This window comes from Beta vulgaris, chromosome 8, assembly GCF_026745355.1.
Source record: "Beta vulgaris subsp. vulgaris cultivar EL10 chromosome 8, EL10.2, whole genome shotgun sequence".
Classification (NCBI taxonomy): domain Eukaryota; kingdom Viridiplantae; phylum Streptophyta; class Magnoliopsida; order Caryophyllales; family Amaranthaceae; genus Beta; species Beta vulgaris.
Genome location: NC_079209.1, coordinates 31,053,979 through 31,077,921, shown reverse-complemented (window position 1 = coordinate 31,077,921; position 23,943 = coordinate 31,053,979). Strand labels below are relative to the sequence as shown.

Here is a 23,943-nt window from a genome sequence, read left to right as displayed (position 1 = left end):
CTCTTACTAAAAAAAAAAAGAAAAAAAGAAAAAAAGAGCTAAATTGTTGAACTGAGTTGATACGAGAAATGATAACATCTAACTGATAGATGTTTGCAAACATCAGGGAATAACAAATAATAAAAGGCTGAAAAAGGTGGTGATGTGGGTCCCAGGAAATAATAAATGGTTGAAAAGGTGGTGATGTGGGCCCCAGGAAATAGAAGAGCAATAAAACACTATTTATATTTCATGAACACTATTTGTTAGTTGTATAAACACTATTTGTAGTTACACGAATACTAGTTGTAGTACCATGAACAATATTTTTCAGCCTGCAATTTTCGAGATCACTTTTTTGTTTGACTGACAGTTTGCGGTTTTCGAGATCAATTTTTTGTTTGACTGATGAATATATTCCCATATACATTGGCAGATTTATCCCTGATAGATGTTCTATCAGTGAGATGTTTATCATTTCTCGAGTTGATACACCCCATCATATAGTTATGTCTGCTTTGTTTATTGTTTTCTATGATGCTTGATTAGTTGGATTATGGTGTTGTGCTCCAACTCATAGCTGGCTAATCAACTTGTATGAGGTGGGGACAGTTCTTGCTCTTATTATTAAAATAATACAACCAAACATACCATTTCAAATTATCATTCAATCTTTACGAGCAAAGACCACACAAACTTTTTCTTTGGACTCATTCGAGTGACAATCACAAAACCCCTAAAATTTTCAATTCAAATTATCCCATCTTGGAAATTTCACCCTTTGATCCTAAATAATTTGTAACTTCAACTTACTAGGGTTTCAATATCCTAACAAAATCTTATTTTTTGAAAAATGAGTAGCAGAAGAGAAGAAGAGAGAAATGAGAAGATCATTAGAGGTCTCTTGAAGTTGCCACCTAATCGACGTTGCATCAATTGCAATAGCATGGTACATATTTTGTTACTTCTCGATTTTCATTTTACTACTTATTTTTGCTTTTTTTAAATTCATTTTGTGTTTTGGTTTTTTCCTTTTGGATTTATTTGAACTGAATTAGCTGGAAAGTTGAAGTATTTGGTTGATTTTGGGTTCTAATCATGTTGGAATTATATACGGGATTTGTGTCGAATTTAATGCATGTTTTTTTTGGTGGTTTAGAGGTTTTAATGGGGTTTGGGTAGAGGAATTTGGTACTACTTGCATTTCTAATCATAGAGTAAAGTTTGAACTATTGGTAGCTTATACAGCCTAACCATCAACAAAGAAAAGAAAGTAAGGAAAACAAAAGGGGTTTTCAAGGAAAGACTTTTGGGTGAAGGAATACTAAAAAGGAAGAGAAAGTGTTAAGGTATTTGTTAGCTATACAAGAGCAAGGAAGTACCACTAGTTACGACTACAAGTGTTAATTATAAGGTTAAATTGGGGAGGAAAGCGAAGATACTCCATTTGAGCATATGCTTGTTTAAGTAATAGCTCTTGATAGTGGAAATTGACCCGATACAAAATTAGCGGATTTGGTCTAGCCCTTTGACCAACACTGCCCATTTATTAGATGGGTTGGGTTAGGGTTGAACTTTTCACCTTGAATCCGACACCATAGTGTCAAAACAAGGCCGCATCGTATCGTATCGCCCGTATCCTAAAGGTTTTCACATCTATCGAACCGATATTACCCGTATTGTAAAGGTGTTAAAAACCGCAGTTTAGGCGGGTTTTAGAAAAATTTCATGGTTTAAGTTGCAACGGTACGACAATCGCATCATCCCCGTTCCCGCATTACGATGACCGTTACCGCAATCGTGACCAAAACCGTATTTTCAAATTATGTCCGACACGACCAATGGGTCGGATTCACACCAGCTTGACCCGATGACTTGAATCACATTAGGGGTGATCATTTGCGGGCTTGGGCGGGTCGCTGGTGTGGCCGAACTTAAAATTTTTGTTCAACGGGCCTAACATGCCTAGTCCAAGCTCTTTTATCCAGGCTTAACTACTTGTCCATGACCCGCCCTTATAAACGGGCAGACTTGCCCATGGGCCTAACGGGCTTATGAATACTTTTATTTTTTCGAATAACTCTAGTTAATTTCCTTTAATATATATAAATTAAAATATAATTTTGGTTAAAATAGGAAAAAGTTAAAAAAATTATATATGATCACAACATAAGTTAAAGAGAAAGTTAAAAAAATTTCGAACAAAAATATTAGAGAACGACAAATCATTAACAAATTAAGTTATAAAGGTAAGAATAAAGATAATTGTATATTACCTAAAGCTATATTAGTGCAAATAAACTATATATTTCAAAAGATAAATCAACACTAAATTAGTAAGAATAAAAAAAAAATTCATAGAAAATAGATATTATGATAAACGGGTCGGGCGGGCTTGCCCACGGTATATTTGGCGTTGTCCATATCCGTCTATTAATATTAGCTGGCTGGGTTTGGCCTGGCCATTTAGAATTTTTTTTCAAAGTTTTGTTGTCCAAGCCTGCAATTTTAGCGGATCGGGTTGGGAGGGCATAACGGGCTGTCCCGTCCATGAACAACTCTAAATCACATGTGTAATAAATTTTGATTCTTTGGCACTAAGTAAGCCTTTTTTTCCCTTCTTTCTATGGACTGGTCCATTTTACGTGGGACTGTAAACGATTATGGATGAGGGAGTGGGGGGAAATTATTAGATTTAAATTCGAATTAGGAAAAATTGACAATAGCATTCTGAACTTTGGGTGATAGTTTTTAAAAAGTTCGAACTATTGATTTACATGTCTAGGTCGCTACTTTAGGGGGTATTAACTTTTAGCTAGCCTCAATGACTTACTTTAAACTCACTTTAAACCCGCTTAGTAGTTCATAACTTGCAAAACGTGGGTCCCACCATAAGGGTTAATTGAGAGAGACAAGTAGAAAGTAGGTGAGATTTTTTTTAAAAATCGTTAGTTTCAAGCTCACCTACAAGTCTATTTCTCATTGCAATATTCGAATTCTAATATTGGGCTTTCACTACCAAACGTCGTACCACTTTATTTTATTTTAGGCTTTCGATTTTCCTTTGCATGGATGTGGTTTTGACAACATTTCTTTAGAAGGTCATTACCACATGTATAAGCAAAGAGCACTCCGGAGACGCTACACTTCACAATAGAAGAATAGTAGAACTAAGGATTGTCGGTTTAGGAGAAAATAGGACAATCACTTTGAAATGGAGTTGTTCTGTCTTGTTGGTTTTGTAGTACTCATATTGATGGAATCTTTTTTGTTGTAAAAAAAGCATAGTGGACTAAATGTTAGAATTAAGTACATACAAAAAATGAAGGAGACATAAAGAAATGGGAGGGGCTTCTTTGATGTACAGTTAGATATGCAAGATTAGAACTCATAGATGGTTTGCTCACATGAAGCAGAGGAACTCCAATGCCCAATGCAGAAAGTATCAGCATTAGGGAATTGAGGAGTGTAAAGGTTTAAGACATAAGGAGGGAGGTCACTAAACTAGACAAGATACCTTGCTAATAATAGAATTAATAAAGATTTAGGCTATGTTCGCTTCACCCGAAACATGGTGCTCTGGTGTGATTTTTTATAATCTGGTTTGGTTTGATTGGTCTACCTTGTAATTTGATTGAACTTTGACCACGTTTTTGTGCCAATATATAAGGAAAAACATATTCATGGGGGATCTTGTTGGTTTGTCTCAACATTTAGATTTCAAAATCCTATTTTTATAATTTTTATTAATATGAACTTAGAGATATTTTCTAATTAGTAAACTGAAATAAGGTCTGATCTAGTTTGATTTGAAAATTTCTGGCCTCGCTTGATTTGATATGTAACTAACAACAATAAGTTCTTGAAATAAGGTGAAGAGAACATAGCCTTTCCACGGTCTTGTCTAGTCCAATATGTAAGAGCCAGAGGGCTTATCCTTATCCGTGGTCGCACGATTCTCATTTAGTGTCCATAATGTTGACCTTTGATGGTTGTAGCTAGTTGCTACGAGGTTAGAGAGCCTTATGAGAAAGTTTATGTGGTCTAAGGTTGGTGAGGAGAAGAGCTATCTTGTGAAATGTGATTCTATTCATCGGTCTATGTTTGAAGAGGAGAGCAGTGTGGGGTTTCGATATCTTTGTGTCTATAAGAATATCTCTTTGGTGCAGAAGTTGCTGTGGCATTTTGCACTAGCCCCTGCTTCTCTTTTGCTTATGTAACTAGCTCGAAGGCCATACTTGGCTTTATATTCTCATCTTTGTACTTTGTGTCTTGATGGTGAGAAGACAGTAAAGCATATGGTTCTGCACCATCAGGGGGTGATGTTTCTTTGGCAAAGATTTTTTGATTTTTTTGATCCATCGGAAATCCCTTTTTATTCTTCATAGTCTTACAGATTTTTTAATTCGGTGAATTTGGAAGGAGTAAGGGGCATAAGTTTTGTGGTAGGTTGCGTATTTCGCCATTTCAGATATGCTAAAGAATGATGGGAATATGGGATATTCTATTGTCGTGAATCCTCTTAGGTTACTTTCGGGGAGCGAGTGATGTTTTGCTTTTTTGGTCTTCTTTTCACGGGGCTTTCCCCCCTTTTTGATGTATTGCGAGATTACAATTTATGTATTTTGATTTTCCTCCAAATTCTTTTGGCTTGGTTCTTGGTGCACTTTTCGTCCCCTTACTTTGTGTCCGTTATTTTCTCTATTTATTGAAAGTTACGTTCTCGTAAAAAAGAATAAAATCTGAATGGGACTTTTGTGGTGCTCTAGGATTTGTGTCAAAGAGTTTTCACATCTTCTACTTTCTTATGTTTTAGTCATTCTATGATATGTAGGTTCCACTTAATAATGCTTGTTTGTGCTTTGTTTATCTTTCTGGTGTAGAACTTCTGTCCTTTTCTCTTACCTTTTATCTTTTCGTTCTTTTTCCTTATTACCATTGTAAATTATGATTTCTAATAATCTTTATTGTGGATTTTTTTTTTCTGTTTTTCTCTATGGCTGCTATTAATTTATTTGTTTTGTGGACTTCTGTTTTTGTTACTACCAAATTTTTTTCTCCAATACTAGTCGCTTATTCTCAGAAGTTTTACAGGTGATAGTCTTTTTGGAACAATCTCTGAGTCTCCATTCTTCTCCAATATTGCCTGCTTCATTTTTCATGCTGATTCTCTTTTGAATATTATTCATATTTGCTCAGTTCCATACACTGTCATTTTTTCTTTCCTTGTCGTTCTATTTGTTTATTAATTGACTGTTCAAAATTGAAGACTATGATTTATATTTGTATGGTATCTGTTCTTGTTTGAATTCTGAATACTCTCTTGTGTCTGTGAGTTTATTTTTGATGTCAGAGAAGAGCTGATTGTCATATCTGGTATATTACTTGTTCTACCAGAACCCTGATCTTCTATAAAGCTGACATATATTTCTATGAGGAAACTTATGTCTATTAACTCTAATCTATATATTTTTAACATGCTTTGATTCTTGTATTGCAGGGTCCTCAATATGTTTGCACCAATTTTTGGACATTTGTTTGCATGATTTGTAGCGGAATACAGTAAGTTTTTTTTTTCTGCTCTGGGAACTATTTAGCATGAGTGACCACTATGGATTTGTATATATTCCTATTTAAAAACTATTTTTTACATTATTGAGGTGGCTGTATATCTTTAAAAGTTATGGCAAATATTTGAATGCATGTTTGACTCCATAGGTAGCTGTACCAGTATACCTATATGAAAAAAAAAACACCAGCAGTGTTGCTAATTTTTGATAGCACCCAGAAGGCCAGAATGACGGTGACATTCCCAAACATGGGGTATATGCAGCCAGGAGACTTCTCTCTCTGCCTCTACACTGTCCAATCTACTTCAAGTGTTCTTACAGTTCCCAGTTAGTGAGATTATTTGCAGTCTTCTTCTACTGGAGTTGCTGTGATTGTTAAGTAAATCTGCTGTTATCTGATGCTCAAATCTTGCTTTCAAACAAGATGATTCCCTTAAGAGAATAAAACTCAGTCTGCATCATCCAGAAATGAAGTCTGTCAGTCTAGCGGTTAATAGGCAAGATTCTAGTCTTCTTCCATCCCTTGTCAACACAACTCTGGGTATCTATAACTTGGGATTCTAGAAGTGGATAATGTCCTTGCTTTCTGGTTCATGTTCCTACTGTAGCAATGCAGCCTTACATTTGATGCCTAATTTACCTACTTAGTGTCTATAATGAAGTAACAAACTATCCTGTATTCTTTTCCGAGAGTATCATTTACTTGCTATCATAGTTTTTCCAGTCGTATATTTTCTTCGCTGTTAGCAATATTAGTCTGTGATGCTTTCTGCAATCCATGCTTTTGGCTTTTACATATAGACAGTTTTTACTGCCTCTGGTGCATCGGCTTTATATGCGATGGACATTACTGTCTATGCAACCTGTTTAGTGGCTTGTATGGGTCGCTGGCCATTTCTCATATTTGTTTCCCAGTACTAGATCCTGTTCAGAGGCATTGGAATAATGTTGAACATGCATCTCTTATGTTGCATATTTTCTTCCACTATGCTTGCTTATAGGCTATTGCATGATTAATGATGTTTTTTTTTCCCTATCCACAGTCGTGAGTTTACTCATCGTGTGAAGTCCGTGTCAATGTCTAAGTTTACTTTACAGGAAGTTGAAGCACTTCAAAATGGTGGTAATCAGGTAAATAGGAGTTATTGACACTGATCTTGTTTCCGATAATTACCTTCCCTCCTCTCTCTCTATATGGATATATATATATATATAGAGAGAGAGAGAGAGAATCTCTTTTTTTGTTTGTTTTGTGCATATGTGCACTTATAAAGAGGTAACTGTTTTTAGCGAGCAAGGGAAATATATTTGAAGGACTGGGATCTGGACAGACAGAGACAGCCAAACAGCAGGTAAAAGAGATTCTGTGTTTAAAATTTTAAATGTTACACATCATCGTATGGAAGATTCTACAGTTTGTTTATCTTCTTTTATGCAGTAATGTTGACAAGGTTCGAGAGTTCATTAAGGCTGTCTATATAGATCGTAAATATGCTGGAGGAAACAATTCTGAGAAGCCTCCTAGGGACATGCAGGTGAATTTTTCTTGTGGTTTCTTTATTTGTATTAAATTAGAAGTTTGTTTGGTGGAAAATTAATTTCTTGTTCTCTTTTTCCGGTTTTTTTATTATTTTAATATGTAGTTATATATGTAAAGTATCACTAATCTTCATTTGTATATGTTAGATCCAAAGAAATGTTGGAGATGAGACCAGGAGAGCCAGTTCATATCACTCTTTCTCTCAAAGTCCGCCTTATGATTTCCAGTATGAAGACCGATTAAACAGAAAGCAAGTGGGTTCTCTTACTAGAAAGCCTGGCTCAGATCACAATCTATTTGAGAGGAAGGCTGCAAGCTTCTTGTATAGTCCTGGTCGTCTAAGTGAGCATCTGTATGAGGACAGATTTGCAAATGAAGGATCGAGCTCACGGGTTTCAGACTACTCCTTGTCAAGCGGTGGTGATCCATTCAAGTCTGCACCACAGTCACCAAATCTTCAGACCGATGATGGGTTTTCAAGTCCTACCTCTGATTCCTCTAGGGAAATTGTTGATGGCCTCAATCGCACGTATTCGGAAACATTTGCAAAGAGAGACATTCCATTACCACGACCACAGGTTATCTTTCAACTCAACTGGTTGAAACTTCCAACAGTTATGCGATTATATGTCATTGAATCTCTGCTTGATTGGAGGGATTGTAATACATGTTTGTGGAATATTTTGTTCAATCTTGTTAGTCTCACGCTTAAGCATGACTAGTTAAGAAGCTAGATAGCAATAGGAACAAGAAGACAAGTGTTAGTTAGACCGTCACTTATTCATTGGCAAGCATTTGTTGCAAGGATGTTTCACTTTGTGGCTTGTTTGCACTTAAGTTAGTTTCCCCTTGACGACGTCACAAGTTGTGTCACAACACTCATCGACGGCCCAAGTTGACTTCTTAGAAGGTCTCCTCATCCTTAAGGGCATACATGCAGGCAAGCAAGGTGTTTGTAGTAGAGAGGGCATATGAATGTTACGTCAAAATGACGAATGTATTTGATTCCATTTGGGGTTGGGAACTGATATGCAGAATGCTACTGTTAGTGGAATTTGGGTATGATAGGTGCGAGAGAGCTCAAATCACGTCTTAAAAAATGGGAGCAGGGATGTAACAGGGTTTTGTAATTTTTGAAACTGTTTAGTACTCGGTATAGGGAACTGGGAAAGCGTAAAGTTGTAAATTACTTATCGGTTACTTTTGGAAATTAGTAGGAATTTTAGAAATCTAGAATACATCAAAAAAGATAAAGAACAGAGTGCCAGGGTTGGGTTGTAGCCTGTAATATTCGTCATTTGTCTATGATAGTTAGATACTCCTGTCAATACTGATAAAAGGGGCACGAATTCCCTAAAAAAAGTGGGTAGATCTGCTGAGTTACAGACAAAAGAAAACAAAATAATTTATAGTAGACTAGTGGAGTGTCTCAGCAAGAAAGAGAGGAAGCGCAAGGACCAATTTTTGAGATGAAAAATTAATTAGTGCTTTTTTTTCCTTCTCCTTCTCCACTCCTTGGAAAAGCTAAACCCCAACAGGTTTCCTTCCGTGAGCAAACTAGTCACACTTTCCCCTGCAATTCGGGAGTTGTCACGTCAACACCTTTAGTAGTTTGTGGGTCCGACCTGCAAACCAGGTAACGCTGAGCATATGCATGCCAGAAGGGAAGCGTCAAGTCTTTCACACTCCCTTCGTGGGATGTGATGTCCATAAGGCAAGTCAAAGGACTGGGATTTTGGTAACCTTTGCTTGTCATGCTTTCGTAATTTGATGGTGGTGGTGTCATACTGCCAAAACATGGAATGGGAGGGACATTGTTCCCTTTTTGAGGGTTGATGAGGGGCTAATATGCTGGTCTACTTAATGATCAATGCTAGATTTGTGCATGCAGAGGCTGTACTCTTAGGCCTTGCAAGCTCTTGAGCAAAGTTGGAGCTTTGCCGTTGGATCTTTCTAGTACTTGAATAAGGACTCGGATCATTTTTCCTATTTTTTTTTTTGGAAAATAATAGAAATTCAATATTTGACCTAAACCTACTAAAGCTAAATGAAGCACAACATTTTTTGTCTATTTGACATGGTTTTGAATTAGTGCTTTTAACCTATTTTTGTCTGAAAATATGGCTTTCTCAGTGTAGAAACACTTGTGTTTGGTAAAGAACACAATGAGATAATTTATTGCTTGAAATTGCTCTGATTGATGGGGAAATTAGTGGTCAAGTTTGGCATATATGTCAAACTTTAGAGATAGTGTAGGACTCATAGAGTATATATGTCTCTTATGTTAACATCTTGTTAACTTTCGTTTGCTCCCCTCCCTGGAATAATACAATTTCTAGCTCGGCCACTGAGCGCATCATAAATCTGGAACAGCAAATCGAGTAGGTTTTGCACTTGTATACTGAAGACAGCTATAGGTTCCATGGGAGCTAGTATGACATAATTGAGGAGGGCGGCGGGCTATGTGTTTGGCGAAGGACATGAAGGAGATATTTGAAGATGGGAGTATTAGCCTAGGCTCTCTGCTGGAATTTCATATTAGGTATTAGGTACTTATAGGTACTTATGTTTGGCAGAGGGATGTGATTTTGTGAATTTGTATCTTTTTTTCTTGTTCATCATTATAGGTACTTATGTACTTCCTCCGTAACAAAAAAGATGCCACAATTTGAAAATTGCACTATTCTCCTATTATATTTGACCATGCATTTCTTAGTTTAGATAAAATCGACCATTACTATATGATATATTGTTGGATTTTTTCAATTTATACATTCATGATATTAACTTCTTATAATTTTTACTAATACACAGTTAATGTTATCAATGGTCAAAGTACTGTATCGACAAACGTAAAAGTCAAAGTATAACATCTATTTTGTTACGGGATGCAGTGAGAATGAGTACTTATGTGAGAACATATATTTTATGTGAGAACAAATTTATGTTTAGAACATACAAAACACTTTTTAGAACATATGCAATACTTTTTAGAACATACTTAATAATTTTTTTTAGAATATATTCAACACTTCTTAGAAGAACCAAGGATGTCTTGGCCTAGTGGTTAAGATTGAGGTGCTGATAGGTCACTGGTTCGAATCCCCCCCTCCCCTTGTTTGTATTCCTTCGTGGCTCATATGGATAAAAACAAACACTTCTTAGAACATATGCAACATGTTTTTTTAACAATAATTTATAGAACATATGCTATGATTTTTAGAATGAACACGTCTTTTTATGTAAGAACCTAATCAACACATATACACATATTGATATATACATGTTTTTAAATTTTCAAGCTTATGTTCTAAATTATTTCAAGTATGTTCTAAAATTATTTTAAGTGTGTTCTAAGTTTTTTCAAGTATGTTCTAAATTGTTTTTAACATGCTATAAATGATTTCAATTATGTTATACATGATTACAAGTCCATCCTAAATTAATTCCAATAAAATTTTAGAACATGTACACCATTTTGTAGAACATATATACACCCTATCTCATATCATTTTCGTTGCACTTGTGAAAAACTTGATTGAAGTTGAACTTGGAGTTTCAGCTAAGTCTACTTGAAGAAAAAAATGGGTATTGTTGAGGAGAGAAAATTAATCTTATAGGGGAGAGAGATGAAATAAATCCGTAGTTAATGAATGCGAGGTAAAAAGATTGAATTTCAGAAAATTTAATAAAGAATTTAGTAATACTTGTGAAGAACTAGGTTGAATTTGAGTTTGAAACTATAATGGAGTCTTTGAGAAGAAGACATATTTCAGAATATATCACTTAATTTATAGAACATAGGATGTGGTCCCGCATAAGTTAGTGTTCTCACATAAAGGAGGCGTTCTCACAAGAGCCTTCCCCTATATATATATATATATATATATATATATATATATATATAGGGGAAGGCTCTACTGAAAACTAACCTTCAACTAAAAACCGGTCTTTTTGCTCATTTTAAGAAAGTTTTGCTCATTTTACGAAATTTTTGCTCATTTTACAAACTTCTTTCCATTTTATGTTTTTTTGCTCATTTTATGTTTTCGCTCATTTGACAAATTTTTGCTCTTGCTCATTTTAAGAACTTTTTGCTCATTTTATCTTTTTGCTCATTTTAAGAAACGCTTTGCTGATTTTATGTTGCAGTTTTCAGCATAAGAAGTGGTTTTCACGTGATCCTATTCCTATGTGTATATATATATAGGACTGAGGATTATCATTTATGGTATTGGTATGGTATGCTTGTGGTCTGACATTCCTCCCTCTATTCTAGTGTGGCAGAAAATGTTTGTTGGCATAAACCTTCATAGGTTAATACCCACGGCCCACACTACATTATCAGCTTGCAAATCCATCCTCTACTACTTTTCCTTGATTTCTCTTTTCTGGTCTGTGAAATAAGGAAATATGATTGTGACCTGGGAGCAATAGTTGTGTTTCAGAAACTTATGTGTTCATCAGTTATCAGAATGGGAGAGTGGGGTAGTTGGTGGGAAAGGTCATCACTGTTGCAATATAAGTGATTACAAGGAGGTGAAGGAGGCAAATGGAAATGTTGGAGGAAATCTCAGGTGACCAAGGTGACTGATTACTAAACTTGTTGATTTGTCGACCATTTCTAAAGCTGTTCAGGGGAGTGTAAACAGTCGACTCAGAAGTCAATAGTAAATTGTAACTACAGTGAATTGCAAAGATGTCCTAGGTAGAGCTAATCAGCTAACTGCTCCATTCTTTCACAGTACATATTTTTGTTTCTAGAAGGGTTTAGTCTGTGTGTGCAGTTTGGTGAGTCTGGACAGGAGTGTAAAATACGAAATAAAACCAGATGGATTCTTATGAAATTATTGCATTTAGATGCTGTAGTTTCCTCCGGCAAATTCTTCTCGAGAGTTTCAGATGTAGAAACTGCTGACAACTAAGTTACAATGATGTATGTATCACTATTGAGACGCCTGATATAAAAAACTAACCCACGTTCAGAAACAAGAGCAGAGGCCATTGGCCTCAAGATTTGTATGAAATAAGCCCCATTGAATCACTCAATTGTGATCTTGTGCGCATTAATAGCAGAAAATAAGGTACAATATCTCCCTATTGTGAAGAACAATAGAAATGCCTCGGAAACATAATCTTATTGTTGCGAAGGGGATTGGACGGGATATCTGACTCAGTTTAAGTTATATAGTGCTTAATTTGTAACGATATGCTCCAGGGTGGCATGCTTGAATACTGAATTATGCAAAATGTGATACTCCCTCTGATTTTTATTAGTTTATCGGTTACCCACTTTCCTTTTTGGATTTTCCCTTATTTGCTTACCCACTTTCCTTTTTGGATTTTCCCAGATTAGTTTACCCACTTCTTTTTAATTTGTTTTCGGAATGTTTTCACAAATTGTTATTATCTTTACCTTATCATTCTACTTTTCTTAGCCCACAACATTATTCCAATACAATATGGCAATAAATTTATACTTTCTCTTTCCTTCTATGACTCATTCTATGCCCAAACAAGCGGGTAAACTAATAAAAACCGAGGGAGTATATAAATTCAGTGTAGTAAGTTTCATTATATCTTTGCTATGTTTATTTGTATGCTGAGGCCTTGTATATAGAATTTTGGATGCAGCTGTACTGTTTTTATGTTTATAATCCACAGTAATGTTTTCCTGCAGAGAACTATGTCTTCAGTGAGTGATGGATCATTTGAGAAGAATTCTGCGTCTCTTCCATCAATTGATTCTGGTAGTTCGTTTGATGCTTTTCCGGAGCCCAATCATTCAAATGCCACACTCAAATAAAGTCTCTACCATTCTATCTCCCTCACAGTTGCCTGTTGAAAGTGTTGGTGGATTGAATTTCTTTGAGAATGCATCAGGAATGCCGGCACCGAATTCAGCTCTGAGTTTTGATCTGTTTCAAGCATCAAGAGTTGAATCTGTTGCATCAGTGGATTTGTTTCAATTTCCTGCAGATTCTTCAGCTTTGTCTAAAAATTTCCCCAAACATCCTGCTCCTCATCTTCGAGTTTCCTTCCTCAGAATCTCAGAATCCTACTGTTCCTAATTTACACAAAAAGCTACCCGAGTCATCAGAACCAAGTAATGAGGGTGGGCCACATTTGATGCGCCTCAGCATGGTGATATCCTGGTACTAATACGTGGATACTGTTGGCTCGAAGCTGGATCAGAAGGTGGAATTACTTTATCAAATTTAAATTATGTTCCATCCTCAAATGCCGGGTTGCAGTGGGCCGGAATTCCAGAGTTCCTCCACTCAATCACTCCGTTTTTGGTGTCTATCCATTGAAGGGCCTGCAGACTGTTCATGAACCTGCCAACATGCCAAGTAGTCAGGTTATTTCCTGAGTATGTTACATGTATATATGATTCTTTGGTTGATGAGACTTGATGTGCTTGATTTAGTTACTTGGATATGCTACGAAACCTTCTCCCACTTCCTTTTATCCGTCATCCTCCTAACTGATGTAAATCTGTTGTTCTGCCGCTATCTATCAATAGATCCACTTTCTATCTGTTCGAAAGAGAGGAAATTTTCAATTGATTATGTTTATCTGATACTCTGCTTGGCAGGTGTGGAAAGCCTTTGATGAAGCCAATGTACAACAGCCCCACAGTATAGACATGCAAGGCTTGAATTCACAAGTTTCTTTCGACAATACGTCCTCTAGTACTGATCTATTTTTTGGCTTGAAAACTTCACAGGTGATTTTTATTTTAATGCTGGGTTTTCATCCTTTTCACTTTATGGTTAGCTTAGAGGTCCATATAATACCCAAACAAATGGCCCCCTTTTAAGAATCAACAAGAAATAGTAGAATCCATTCGAATTTCATACAAATGAAATGTAGTAGTATAGGAGCTATTCCGATTTCGTCGAAGCCTAAGAATCAAGGAATTTTGATCTAAAAAGAAAAGGGAAAAAGAATCGAATAATCATTTATCGAAATATCAAATTAAAATAGGAACATTATCTTTGCAAATATGAATCAATATATATTTTATCCTTTCACAAGGATAAAGAAATGGATCCTTTTTAAATTTTTTTAGTATTAAAAAAAACCCTTTTTATATTGATATCTAAAAAAAAATATGTTAATAAATTGCGTCGAATAGGATTTGAACCTATACCAAAGATTTAGTAGACCTACGTCCTATCCAGTAGACTATGGACGCTTTTCATTCCAGTTTTTAGCATTTTGTATCTCTTTTTTGATGTGAAAAAAAATCCAATGCTCAAAAAATAGAAGGGAGGGGTTAGTCAAGAAGAAAAGTGATTCAACCTCATTAAAACTTAGGTTCTGGCTCGAATGGAAATGAAAAAAAATGCGTGTACAAGGAAGAATATTACACACGATACTTAAATGAAATACTGTGATTAGAAATCTAATTAGAAACCTTCTGAAAGTTCCTTACATGAGAAATGAGAATGAATTTCAACCACACGATTGGATTAGAGTTAGAACACTTATTCATTAGAGTTATATCCCTCTAAAAAAATTTGAATTCAAAAAAAAAATTGTTTTTTTTTTTGAATTTTCTTTTCCAAATATTTTGTTTTTGGAGTTACGTCACTTTTTCATTAGAATTTCATCACTTATTCATAAGAGTTATAGCGCGTAAAATTAATATGAGAATTTATACTTACATGAGAAATGAGAATGAATTTTACGCGCTATAACTCTTATGAATAAGTGATGTAACTCTAATGAAAAAGTGATGTAACTCCAAAAATAAAATATTTTGAAAAAAAAATTCAAAAAAAAAAAATTTTTTTTTTGAATTCAAAATTTTTTAGAGGGATATAACTCTAATGAATAAGTGTTGTAACTCTAAACCAATCGTGTGATTGAGATTCATTCTCATTTCTCATGTAAGGAGCATTCTCATGTGATCTTGCCTCTCTCTCTATATATATATATATATATATATATATATATATATAGGATCACGTGAAAACTACTCCTTGTGTTGAAAATTGAACATAAAATGAGCAAAAATTTCGTAAAATGAGCGAAAATTTACTAAATTGAGTAGAAGTTTCTTAAAATGAGCAAAAACATAAAATGAGCAAAAACACAAAATGAGCAAAAAAATCGGTTTTCAGTTTTTAGCTTAAAGTTAATTTTCAATGTATCCTACGTCTATATATATATATATATAAATATATATATATAAATATATATATAAATAATATTATATTATATATTATAATATATTATATATATATATATATATATATAGATTATATGAAGTTTGAGAGAAAAGGTACGGATAGACTATTATTTCTTCTCTTGAAAGCATGTCTGGAATTTTATTTGCAGGATTCTAGTATAGATGGGCTTCAGCAAATTGCACCTACCGAAGGATTCTCATTTCCAATATTACCATCATTCGTTGAACCAATGCATCCTTTCATGGTTGGTTTTGTGTCCTTTTTTCCCCAAATTTTAGACAGAAATCCCTTGCACTTTCCTCTAAGTTTATGAGTTTTGTTTTGGCAGAGTGATGAAGCAAGTGCTCGGCGAATTCTGTTAATCCGTTTGATGTGCCATTTGATTCTGAATTGGAAGCACACAATTCGGTAGGTACACATGTCTTTGAAGAATTTAGAATTTGAGTTGCATGTTATTGATTTGGTTACCTACTACGAGTAGCTATGAGTTGCAATAAAAAAAATACAGAGGAAGTATATAAAAAGAAATCTAGTTTGGTAAAATATATAGTTGGTGTGAAGAGCAAATAAGTAAGTTTTTGTTGGGAAAAACACAGAATATCCAATTATGGGGCCTTCTCATTCTAATCCAAATGATTGTTTATTATAGAATAATCCCTATTTTATAGGTATCCTTTTCAAAACATCAAGATGACCAGTGACCTGTGGAACCAGTTTCTAGTTTGTTAATCCTTTCCCACCCCTCTCTCTCTTTCTTCCCTCCCTCCACTCCACTTGAACCCCAATCCGCCACACCATCCCCGCAAGCCCACCGCACAGCTAGACCACCACCACCATCTCACCCTACCTGACCCGAACAAGCCACCTGAACAAAATCAGCCCTATTGCAACCACCTGCACAAGGAGGGAGGGAAGGGAAAAAGGATGAAAGGGAGGCAGAGAGGGAGAAGAGAGAGTTTGCGTGAGGCGTCGATGCGCAGCGGCAGTCTGAGAGGGCTGCAGTCGGCTGCTAATGGTGGTGGATGTTGGTGGTTCCCGGTGGCAGTGCAGCGAGGAGAGAGAGCGAGGCATAGAGAGAGAAAGTGAGGCCACCAATTCTACCCTCTCTAGCAACATAAATGCCCACCACATTGCCATTCCACTTGCCAATTAGTAGAAAGATGTCGGTCTGTGAGCTCGCATTAGAGCTACTGGGAAGTGGGGTTGAGGAAGAGTGATAATATATATGTAATGGGTGGTGGAGGAGAGACAACGAAGAGGGGAGAGGGAAAAACGAAGAGGAGGAAGATGATGAGTATTAATGGTGTAATGGATTGGTTTTGATATGGTATTTGATGAGAGTTTTGAACATGGTGAGCTGCGAGGAGATGTGGTGGTGGGCCTGGTGGCTATGGTGAACAGATTCAGCGAGGGAGGGAAATCAGGGAAGAAGAGGAACTGAAAAAAAAAATGCATAATAAATGTAGATGAATTAGATAAAAGAAAATAATAACCAGCCAATTAAGACATAAGACATCAGCCTCTTTAAACTGTTTAACACAATGGGAAGACTGTTTTGAGAAGGGTGATTACATAATTAGGATCTTATCCTGAATTGGTAGGGCAAAATGCTATCTAGCTCTCCGTCCTAGCGGAAATAGGACTTAGATATGCCCTTTCCCTCAGATGCTTAAGAGATTACAGAGTTTTTTTCTTAATTTCATTCACATTCGCAGCTGATGAGGTTTGTCATTGGTTAGGTGTCATTGACTCAGTTGGTGTTGAAAAAGCTAGGTGGTCTTACTTGATTATGCGGTTAAGTTGGTTTTGTCTGTGTTATAATTGTAGTTTTTGGACATGAGTACTCTTCAAGCTGCACTTCCCAATAAGTCGCTAACCCTCGTATGATAGCATAAACGAGCCATGGTTTCCAGGAAATTCTGTGGCTTCTCCGGTAACTCTTTGTCTTGTTTCCACCACTTGATGTATGCGTATTAAAATCAACGGAATCTGATTTATTGGTTAGCAGGTGGATTTCTACATGAGTACAGGCTCAAGCTCTCAGTTGCAGTAGATATCTCCTCCCTTACTATTTATTCTGAAGAAGATTCTTTATGCTTGTGATCAGTAGTTTGTTTTTGAAAAATTACTTGAGGAGAAATGATAGTCTCCATTCTCTCCTATATGTTGGTGTGTTCATAATGAGAATGTTTTATCTCCTTACCTTTTACTTTTGGTGGTAAAATGGCTGAGGAAGAAATGCTAGTGTATGGGGGGAATCCTTTCCCAAGTCCTTTTCTCATAATTGATCCCAGACATCACATTTTCTTGCACCTTTTTCCACTTCTCTAGGGTAGACTCTTCAATTTACCAAAAGTACCTCATAACTGTAGTGTGATACTTGAACCTCTACATGGTCTGATGCTAATACACAAGTCCAAATATCATAGGTATGGTGTTTGCAGACATTCCACCTTGAATTAGGCTGAGTAGTGAACTAAAGGTTGATGTTTTAAGGGGCTGCATTGTGGTCTGTATACTCTCTTATATGGTTTGATATATGATACAAACCCTCCTAATAGGAGAGGCACAATAGGAATATCAGGCAACACTCGCGCTTCCTTTCGGGCATACATCACCAAACTATTCTCCTTTCTCCTTTAGGTGTGTGAGATTACCTCACTTAGTTGCAAATTTCTCCATGCAATGAACACCACGCCTAAGCGAAGAGCGAATTCAAGCACCGAGGAAAATACATCAAGGACAAACGCACCAACCTACAGCACGAGACACGGTAAAAGCGTCTCCGGTCTCATGCGGAGAAGGGCAAGGAGCAATGCCTTATTGTATTGTAGAGATGCATTCGAGGTATTTGATTTGAATTCAAAGATGACCAAATTTCACCCGTTTCTTTTTAAATGACTTTTTTAAGTGACTGAGGGACAAAGTGGGGGGAAACCTAAGGAGGGTAGACAGAGAAAGTTGGAACTACTTGTTTAACCAATCAAATTTGAGTATTGAATGAAATAAGTAGGTGAAATAATTAAATAATGGAACTTGGAACTGCATTTAGAGAAATCAGTCACTTATTGTGACATTTCCAAATAACGGAAGTTAGTCACTTAAAAGAGAAACAAAGGAAGTATTACCTAAGCGTATGTATACATTTTGAGCAAAAAGGCTCTTAGTTGCATAAAGTATCTTCCGTTTCATCCACAGATCAAATCTCCAATTTGGAAAAGACCCTAATTCACGAATTAAGGTTGTAGTTCGTTCATTATATTTGATAGCTGTGGGCTTACTATCTGGCAGAGATTACCAGCGAGCATCTGAGTGTTGTTGCTGCCTTGCTGGTAAAGAGTTTTTGGATCTCCATCTCTCTTAGATCAACTTTCTCTTTATGTCATCTATATAATTCTTCTTTCGTCCTCTTTGATATTCTCCTTTTCGAGGTGAGGTATTTGAAAGTCACTTTGGCCATTACTTTTTACTAATATATAAATTTTAATGCTAGTAACTTAGTATATAAGATGATGTTGGATTTGACTCAACATATATTTTTGTAAAATATCAACTTTTGATAATTTTTGCCAATAGATACTCCACTGGTCCCATATTAATGATACACTTCCGATTTTATATTATTCGTCAAACAATTATTGATACACTTCCTAAAATAGTAGACAAACATCTTGGTAAACTCAACCTTCAAAAACTCGAGGCCTATAATCCACTAGCTATAATAAATAAATATCCAACTACTCATGATCAACACTAGAATAAGAAGTCAATTAACCGTTCAAAGTGTATTGATCAATCTAGGACGGATGGAGTAATTAAATAAAACTATAGTTAAATTTGTGTATTGGTATGTGTTAAAGTCAAATTGTATCGATTGGAGGGATATATATATATATATATATATATATATATATATATATATATATATATATATATATATATATATATATATATATATTTATTTATATATACACATATATATACACATATACACATATATATACACATATACACATATATATACATATACACATATATACATATACATATACATATATATACATATACATATATATACATATATATACATATATATACATATACATATATATACATATACATATACATATATATAATATATATATAAATATATATATATAATATATTATATATATATATATATATATGTACATATATATATACACATATATATGTACATATATATATACATATACATATATATATATACATAAAATCAAGTTCAGATGAGAACACTTATAGGATAACAATGAAATGAAAAATGTATTCTAGTGAAAATATAATCCATTTTGAAGATAATACATGATAATCATTTTTCGCAAAAATGTAATCATTTTAAAAGATTCCGCAAGAAAGAAAAGGTTTAATTTTGAACCAAATATGATTACATATTGGTTAAAAAGGATTATAACAAAGTAGTCTTTCCCATATTGGAAATTAAGGTACTAACTCCCCTAGGCTATCACTAGTGTATTATGTATATTTATGTTTTCCTACCCCTTTTGTTATTTTATCTAATGCTTTTTCTGAAAAAATTATATTTGGAATGGATTCTAATTTTCTCTTCCTCTGTCCCTTTTTATTGATGCAGTGTTATACGTGGTCTTATTTTTAATGTTGATATTTGGTAGTTTGTGTACTGAGTTTTATCTTTTTTAATATATAATTAGATTAATTAGTAGGTGTCAGGGCCTCAAACTTTTTGAGGTGTGCATGAGGGGGTAGTTTTTGGGCCTTTCGTAGATGAGACCTTGCAGTTTTAGGAAGAGTATCCATTGACGATTAAGGACTGATAAATCAACTTCGATTAGATGGAAAAATTACATAAACTAAGATAATCTTCAAGCATTCAAGAGGCTTGTAACTCTACCAAGAAACCAAGTAAAAACTCTTAACAGTATATTCATACTTTCCCTTCCCTAATTTTCTCTATTTATGCAGTTTCTAACCTAACTAACTAGCTAACTTAGTCTCAAAGCCACTAAGTACTACCTGTAAAGCTACGACCTAAAGTTCTTCATTGCATGATGGTGCGCCTTGCTTACGCCTTGCGCCTCGAGCCTTTAATAATTATCTCCATACTTGGTTATTACCATGATGGTTCCGTTTTGTGTGGTGGTGATTTGGATCTTATCATCGTCTTGGATATGCTTCTGTCCTGTCCTGTGCTTCGCTTGTATCTTGTTTATTACTTCCACCGTTTTTTTTTACTTTCACCATTTCCCATTTAGGGAAATGGATACTACTTGAACAATATCCTTTTTTGGCAATATATTATGTCTTTCTCTCTCCTAGCACATGGGGTCCCTTTTTTTTTCTCTCTCCAATTCTCTCCTCGCCTACTTTCTTGTGCCAACATCCAACATTGCAAGTAAAAAAAGAGCCGAGGAAGTTTGTTTGATATGAGACGAGGCTTTGCCAATTATTCAGTCCAGCTACTCAGAATTCTACTTTTATATGTCCTCCAGTGTTTGTTTAAACTCCAGTAGTACACCTGGAACACATTCTTGGCTCCCTGATGCTTGAATCCCATTTGCGCTTGGTTCCCTAAGAACTGCACTGCTGTGGTACCATCTGGCATCTGCTATGAATTGACATACCGATGTGTGGATGAAGAGAATAAGATTAAGACTTGATAGAATGGAAAATTTAGAAATCAGAAGTATTTGAGAGGCTTGAATCTTTCCTGAAGGAAAGACAAATGAATTTAAACCTCGCAAAATATTTTCTAATATTTCTCTCTATTCCGCATTTATACCAATTATTGTCCTATCCCCTTTTGTTCCTCTGACTGACTTCTGACATCTTCTCTTACAAGCAAGGTCTAATATAACTTATAATGGTATTACTAATTTTCCCCTCCCACCAGGCCATTTCATAACAGTATATCAGTTACATCCACCATTAATAGTAGTCCCACAGAAGAGTGATACAAGGAACGAAATTCGATACGAAATGCGGGACGGAAACGGAAACGGAAAACGCTACCTTGAGTGAATTGGGAACGTTTGATGTTTAGTTTAATATATACTACCTCCGTTTCTTATTAAGTGCAACACTTTCCTTATTTGGAATAGTCACAATAAGTGCAACCAAGCTCAAAATGGTAAAAAAAGTTTAATATTATCACAAATATGCCACCAAAAAGCAAGAGGGGACCACAACTTTTGTGTTTCATCACTTGAATTACTCTACTTTATTGTGGACCCAACTTTCTCTCTCTACATTCCTTGGTATCCCCACTTTCTCTATGTTGCACTTATTAAGAAATTGAGGAAGTATATATATTTTTTTAAAAAACTGAAAAAACAGAACTAAAAATGTATTTAAAATTAAAATATTAATTACCATTAATCCATTTCTCAAAATATGATTAGATAAAAGAAAAAACAAGAAAAACCTCCATAGCTAGTTCCCAATGATTACTAACTCGTAAAACTAATACTGCTAAAAAATTCAATATTAGTTGCAACTTGCAACCTTGCTAGTTCCCAATGCAACCACACACCTTTTCAAAAAAAAAAAAAAAAGAAAGATAAACAGTAAAAAATAAATGATGGGCCCCCAATAAAGCTTCTCAAGTTGTGTTTGTACTTTTGTCTCATATTACACTGTGCATCATCTTCAACCTTTCAGCTTTCCATCATCATTCGTATAATACGGGGATACCTTCAACTTGAATCTGAAAATTCGAAAAACATAACAAAAATCAAAATTAAGCACATTCAAAATTATGAACACTTGAAGAAGAAAAAGGAAACGCCATGACCACCATACTGAGACGCGCGATTTGGGTCGCGTTTGTTCTGCGATTCGGTACGAACGACTCAGGACGCGATTCGGCCGTACGTCCCACGTTCCTGGTTTCACTGGAGTGGGGATGCAGATACTTTGAACTGAAGGTGACATTATCAAATAATCCAGTTTGGTTTCTTGATGATAAAATGAACTTCCTTTTAGAAGACTGTTTGGTACTATAACCTCAAGTGTTAGATGTGTATGTAATGAACTCTCATGCAATAAAAATGTTTTTATTGTACTGCAGGAATGTTCCAACACATGGACCTGTTGCTTCTGTTGGGGGAAACCCATTTGCATAATTCATGGTAAAAGATACCACATCTTTCATCTCCTTGTTTGTATAAATCATATTGTCCATGAAGGTTTCTTTTAGGAAGGGTGCCTCCAGATCGTTTGTGCCAGATTGGTGAGCTCAAAATTTGTGCCACCTCTGGTCCAAGAGCTGTAACATTTTGTTCATTCAGCTTCAGTGTGCACGGACTTAGCGTGCAAGCTTTTCATGTCATTTTGCCATGGGTTCGACAGGCAAAGGATCGATATTTTATTGGTGGGTCATAAGGGTCTATGGGAGCTGATAAGGAGTGTTCTAGCTTGACCAAAATTCTTTGGGGTGAAGCCCAAGGACTGTAACAACATTGCCAGAGAGCTTTTGCTCTTTTGGAACGTGGTATGGCTCGAATCTGGATGAATTGGAGTCTGTTTGGCTCGAGATAGGTGTTTATCTAGAAAAGTTTATACGGTTCTGGTGTCACATGCATTTCCCCTGTACATATTGTTTGTCATCTGTAAATCACCGAAACATGTACGTTCTTTCTAGATTGCTGTTAACCCGCGTAGCCAAGTTATTGAAATCTTTTTTTTTTTTTTTTTTTTTTTTTTTTTTTTTTATATTTTATTTATCTTTCAACATTTGAATAGAAGCAGTGTATTGTTAAACGTCTTGAAGTTCCAAAATTGAACATTAGAGCACTGTAGATCACGGATCATGCCTTTTTCTTTTTGTATTTCAGATTGATACTATGCAATCCTATATTCTTATGAGACGAAAATGCTACGTCTTTTTTGTTTTTGTTATTTTTGACAATGAGGAATAATACAAGTCTCTATTACTCTTTTCTTTCTTTATTAGCAAGAGCATGAGCTTTAGAAACCTCATTTCTTTTAACATGAACACAACTCTTGAACTCCATACTAATGGCTTGTTGATGAATATCATCTATAAGATTCTTTAGGTAGTGTTTGGAAATGAGCATTTTATTTAAAATGATTCATTTGAAATTTGTATTCTCAAATCATGGAATCTAAAATCAAATTCATTGTTTGGTAAATTTAAGAATTTCAAATTTAGGAAAAGAAAGTTAAGAAATTAGTTAATGGAGGAGAGAAAACTAGGGCTTATAATTGAGGAGAGAGGAAGTTAGGAATTTGTTGAACATTTGAAGAGGAGAGCAGAAAATAGTTAGGGTTTAGAATTTGCAAATACACCCTTGCACATGGAATTTCAGAATTCTTAAAATTGGGTTATTATTATAAAGGTTGGAATTTGGTTGGAATTGGGTCAATTTCAATTCTAAATTCCTGGATTTCTCAAACATGTCATTTGGCCCAATTTCATATTTAGAAATGAAATGCTCATTCCAAAACATAGCATTATTTCTTTTACTACTTTCCTTCTGTCTTTTAGCACGATGATCACCTCCTTACAATTCGTTTTGGAGGCTATCGTTCTTGTTCTTTGAGCCCAAAATTTTTTGCAGTGATGAATTGCGAGAGCTTCAGTTTGAATTGGGGTTTGAGCAAAGACTTTAATTGC

The 23,943-nt window shown here is 35.2% G+C and overlaps 1 protein-coding gene across 1 annotated transcript; it reads left to right on the top strand.

Moving 5' to 3' along the window:
* The first annotated feature begins 569 nt into the window (after positions 1-569).
* Positions 570-23,179, top strand: LOC104883065 (probable ADP-ribosylation factor GTPase-activating protein AGD14). The gene is given in 19 exon segments (XM_057391301.1): positions 570-928; positions 5,480-5,541; positions 6,593-6,680; positions 6,840-6,901; positions 6,988-7,084; positions 7,236-7,667; positions 12,770-12,885; positions 12,887-13,095; positions 13,098-13,133; positions 13,136-13,198; positions 13,201-13,370; positions 13,373-13,450; positions 13,688-13,819; positions 15,439-15,545; positions 15,629-15,698; positions 17,118-17,165; positions 17,167-17,223; positions 17,296-17,339; positions 22,375-23,179. Coding segments are annotated over 19 exon segments (2,022 nt in total). The 5' UTR covers positions 570-832; the 3' UTR covers positions 22,430-23,179.
* The last annotated feature ends 764 nt before the right edge of the window (positions 23,180-23,943 follow it).